Here is a 5346-nt window from a genome sequence, read left to right on the forward strand (position 1 = left end):
CACAAACTAGTTGGGCTTGGGTAATGCTTGACTGATTATTTCATAATGGAAACTCAATATAACAGCTTTTAGCAATTCGTAAGTACCCCACCATTCTTAATTTTACTAAGATACAGAGGAAACATAGAGTATTCTACGCTGGCATGCAGGCCAATTTCCTTTGACATTTTTTTCTTTTGCCCTGTTATTGATCATCTGGCCAAGAGCTCAAATTACCTTTCCATCTTTGGACAGGACATCGAAAAATACAATCTCGAGATGAAGATGGTTCAGTCTTGACGGACTTTTGTTGCAAGAGCAATTCAAGAATATACACCGGAAAATAGTAATCAAACTCAAAGATATCAATGTTAGAGTAGCACTGCAAGTGATCGAAGAACGTCACCGCTTTTTATACAAGGACAAACCATGGGAGAATTTTAAACTATCAACGACAATATAACTCTTACAAGTGACTACTGTCAATGGGCCATAGAAAAGCAAAAAAGGAGATTTATTAAAAGTAATATGTGAATTCAGCAGTCCACTGTAAGACAGGATATTCCTTGTATCATTATTGCTCTTTCGGTCTTGGTTGAGCTAAATTTCTCTGCAGAATGAAGAGTATAAAAGTTAGTGACCTGTTTAAAATCGAAAAAGAAAAAAAGCAACTAGAAGCGATAATCACCCTTGCTTTGCATCCCTTTAGTGCTTTAATTGACGATGTGGTTAGTTAATTGACAATTTGACACTGCCATGACTTTTGAGGGACAAATATCCCAAGAACTGCGAGTTTTTAGTAGTACAGGACAATGTCTAATGATTGCTTCAGTGAAGAGGTTGTGATGATTTACCTGAGCAGATATAGACTTTATGATTGAAATCAACAAACTGTTTCCTGCTACTTGGCTCACTTGCCTTACAAATTCTTGCGCAGTGGTCTTCCCCTTTTGACGATCATTGTAATATTCTTTTATCAACTTGATAGCATGAGAAGGCAAGATCCTTGATAATCTAGTGATCAAAGCATCAACGGAAATCCTTAAATTTACATTCTTTGAAAGAGTTGGACGATATTCATCAACCCCTTTTGAATGAGGAGAAACTCTGACACTGACTATGACTTCAGGGAAGACATGTGTACTCAGGCGACTACTCCAAACTATATACGTTCTTGGAGATGTGAAACTGTCAACCCCAGAATCAAGATCCTCAGAACTTGGTTGAAACTGTCCTGAACCAGGAATTACTAGTTCCGATCTTCCCAATACCAATTTGCAAAGCAATAAATGTCTTAGTCCATCCTTGTCTTGAACAGCAGTTTGAAGACAATCAAGAGGGTAATCACGAGCAGAAAATTGAACTCCATGGCGATAACTTAATGGAACAAAACCATTAGAAATTATGTCAATAATTTTTTCCTTCGAAGTTCCATACCAACCAAGCTTCTTACTAGCATGCCCATTGTACTTTTTCTCCATGGTTTTTGCAACAAGAAGGAAAGATTGAAACCTTGTTTGTGAAACAAAGCTGGAACGAACATTCATATGAATTGCCTCAACTTGAAGTGATGATCCTAGTGCACCTAAACCAGATACAAACTTGTCTGTTACAACTTTATACACCTTGTGGTCTTGATTGAGTCGCACCAAGTCATTATTACCAAATAACTGAGCTCTTTCTTGAGTTTTACTGCATGAAACCCCACACATTCGATCTGTTGTTGTCGGACTTCGTACTTCAATTTTGTTACGAGGGTTGCTGCTTGAGCTTGCACTTTCAGCTGGATCTTCAAGTCTGCGCCTTTTTGCGTTTAGCTTGTTGGGCACCATGGTTAGTTCTGGTGAAAAGAGGGTAACAAAAATCAGAGAAGAAAGGATAAATTCCAACTACTAATATATAAGAGCTAAATCTCCCTACAGGTTTATTGGACAAAGAGGAAAAGAAACAAGTAAACAACATGTATTGCACAAAATAAAGGATTATAAGACACTTACATAGTATGAAAGTAAGTGCAAATCCAACAAGAAATAGGGAAGAAAAATTCCTTCTTTTGGGAAGTAAAACTCGACTTCTAACCAACATGGAATTTGAATGCCTTTCCTTTTTGTAGGACAATAAGTTTAAAATAGATAACCTTCTAAATTTCTAAAATATGCTATGAAACAGAACTTGTGTCGGTATATTTATTGTTGTAGTTTGACTCCGCACTTATCATAAAAGTAAAATTGAAACTAGACGTGCAATTCTTCTGACATATTTTGAGATCCTATAGGAATTAGGAAAAAGTTTGCCCATATTACTTCTGAAGTAGTACTAAATTCGCTATTCAATTTAAGAGGGTAAGAATTATTTTTCTTGAAATAATTTTGCTTTGGTCCGCATCAGTGAGTGAAAGTAAAATTTAGAATGTGTCTAAATTCATTGAATACTACTCTATTCTATCCCTTCCGGTTTACCTAAACCTATTTACTTTTTGGTCCATTTCAAAAAGAATGAACCCTTTCTAAATTTGAAAATAATTTATCTTGCACTTCCAATTCTACCCTTAATGAGAAACTTTTATAAGCACACAAATACTCTTGACCCATTTTTGACTTATTTAGAACCACAAATTCAAAAAGTATTTATTTTTTTTAAAATTATGTGCTCAGTCAAACAGATTCATATAAATTGGAACGGATGGAGTAATAAAAAAGAGTATTATAAAATGTTCATTGGCTTACCATAAAATATTACTATTCCCATTTATTTCCTTCTTCTTCCTTAGCTCTATAGCAATATACGATTACATTATTCCAAGAAATTAAGAATTTATTAATTGTAAATTTCTTGTTAAATCCATATCATCATAGCCCGCAAATTGAAAAATTGACGAATAAAACAAGATAATTTCAAAATATATTATACGCACAAATAAGCCCAAGTAAAAGAAAACTTCAAAAACGCAAGTAACACCCATCGCCAAGTCAAGGTAGATTGCAAACCCACATAATTAAATGATGAGATTTGGTTAAATACTCAATAATTTCGCCAAAATTTTCAGTTTTCACAAACAGAAAGAAGGAGGAGGAGGAGGAGGAGGAGGAGGAGGAGGAGGAGGAGGAGGAGGAGGAGAAAGAGAGTAGAAGAAACCTGGCAATTAGGATGAACTGAACTCAGATTCTATTCCAGCGTCGGCGAGATTTAACGGCAAAAGAATGGTCGGCGAGATTTAACGGCAAAAGAATGGTCGACGGGAACGAGAATCTACAGATTTACGGGCTTTCTGAAGATTGGGGGGCAAATCTTTTCACCAAAATTTCCTTTATATATATTGAACTAACACAAACGGTCATATAACCAAATGGCGGGCTTTCTGAAAATTTGTTGCAATTGACTTTATTTCGAAACTTTTCATTTGTTTTCCCTTTTTATTGTGGATACTAAGGCACCGTTCGTCGATAAATTTTGCCAAAATAATTTTGGATTTTATTTGTCAAACACATGTTTGGTCATAGATTTTGCTTACATTTTGGCAAAATTCCAAATCCCAAAACCAGCCAAAATATCACTATTACATTTTTTTAAATTGCACCAAACTTTTGTATTTTATAAAAGAGCCCACCATTTATTATTTTGTAACAATGTTGCTTCGTCTTTTCGGTCACCTAATAGTGTATCATGTAGTTCATTATAAAAATGATAATTTTGTATCAAATTTATTTATGTTCAGGACTATGGTTTGCGATAATATAATGAATGTTATTGATAATGATACTATTGGTATTTGTAATAGTTTTTAGAACTTGTGGGTATAAGTCATGTTTCATGTTTTTCCAAAATAAATTTGGGAAATATGTTTTGAAAACTGATGTCCAAACACATTTTCATCTTCAAACCAAACTTTACCCAAATCAGATTTTTCAAAACAAATTTGGGAATCTATGGTCAAACGCTAGCTAAAATGTTAAATTACTAAAATACATTTTTAAATAACCTAAATATCCTACTTAAAAAAAAAAGGAAAAACAGTGATGCCTACAAACTACTACATTCTTTTTAAAAAACAAGTACTTTACCTAGGAGTTGCTATTTTTCTTTATTTTTTTTAAACCGAGAGTTGCGAAGCAAGAAATAATAATAATGAAAAAATGAAAATTACACAATTTTTTTGATTTTGCATTTTTCATTTTTACATTTTTATAGTTCTTTTAAAACTTCATCCAAAATGTTTCCCTGGTAGAAGAAATCATATTCTTTACTTTTTTCCATTTTCACTTGCCTTGTCAAACTACTTGTTGGCATGTGTTGGTTGGGAATGCACAAGTACAGACTTTGTTTTGTCAAAAACTTAAATTAAATATCAGCTAACTGGGGTTAAGCCAAATATTTTATCTAACATATCTCAATGTGGATTTAAATAGCGTGAAGAAGTTCTCTGTTTAGTACTTCAGCAACACGGGTTTGTTCCCAGGTTTGGAAATATTATTTTCATAATAATAGTATCTCTTTTTAGTAATTCACTATTTTCATAATTTATTCATCAACAATTGCTAATTGTACTCAATGCTTTATTTTAATATTATTGATATTTTTTTACAACACCTTGTATTACCAAACTCGGCATGCTGAAAAACTGTTACTATTAAACATTTGAATGAGATTTACAATGGTTCAATCTTTATGGACGCGAAAGTACTTTTATTATTCAAGCTCTTATTTATAATAACAACAACAATAATAATAATTTTAGTGCTTGAATTTTGAGCGTCCTTCTAACTTTGAACCACCATAAAGAAAAACTAAATTTAAACAAGGGATAACTGCATTTTGAATCCCTCAGTTATTGGTAAATTTTAATTTGATTTTCAAATGGTTAGCTAATTGTTGCAAATTACACTGGGTGTTTTAGTGGCATTTGGACATAAGAATTGTAAAATTTCCAAAAAAAAAAAATGGAAAAAAAATTCAAGTGAAAATGGTATTTGAAAATTAAAATTGTGTTTGGACATAAATATAATTTGGATTGTTTTTGAAGTTTTGTGAGTGATCTGAGTGAAAATTTTGAAATACAACTTCTTGGAGTTTTTCAAATTTTCGAAAAATTCCAAAATTCATTTTCAAGTGAAAATTGAAAATTTTATGGCCAAACACTGATTTTGAAAAAAAGTGAAATATTTTCGAAAAAAAGTTGAAAAAATTCGTATGTCCAAACGGGCTCTTAAGACTTGTGAAATTTTGGGGTTCGACAAAAAATATATATTGTCAATCATCAGTTCAACCATAGTTTCTCTCTTCTTCCCTCTCACAGTCCAAAATTCTGCAATCGCAGCTGTTTTAATATTGTTTACCAAAATAATTTTCCACTAAAAAAATCTAACGGGA

At 32.6% G+C, this 5346-nt stretch overlaps 1 protein-coding gene across 1 annotated transcript; it reads right to left on the reverse strand.

Moving 5' to 3' along the window:
- Nucleotides 1–257: 257 nt before the first annotated feature.
- On the reverse strand, nt 258–3342 carry LOC107780614 (putative inactive poly [ADP-ribose] polymerase SRO5). Its single transcript, XM_075230371.1, has 3 exons — nt 3115–3342; nt 834–1819; nt 258–589 (listed from the first exon to the last, which is right to left on the reverse strand). Exons 2-3 carry the CDS (start codon nt 1809–1811, stop codon nt 554–556), a joined length of 1014 nt encoding a protein of 337 aa, XP_075086472.1. The 5' UTR covers nt 1812–1819; nt 3115–3342; the 3' UTR covers nt 258–553.
- Between the last annotated feature and the right edge of the window lie 2004 nt (nt 3343–5346).

Source organism: Nicotiana tabacum, chromosome 14, assembly GCF_000715075.1.
Source record: "Nicotiana tabacum cultivar K326 chromosome 14, ASM71507v2, whole genome shotgun sequence".
Lineage (NCBI taxonomy): Eukaryota > Viridiplantae > Streptophyta > Magnoliopsida > Solanales > Solanaceae > Nicotiana > Nicotiana tabacum.

Coding starts and splice junctions, on each gene's coding strand:
- LOC107780614 (XM_075230371.1), bottom strand. CDS start 1,811: ATGGTGCCCAACAAGCTAAACGCAAAAAGGCGCAGACTTGAAGATCCA. Junction 590..833: donor TAAAGTCTATATCTGCTCAG/GTAAATCATCAC, acceptor TTCATTCTGCAG/AGAAATTTAGCTCAACCAAG.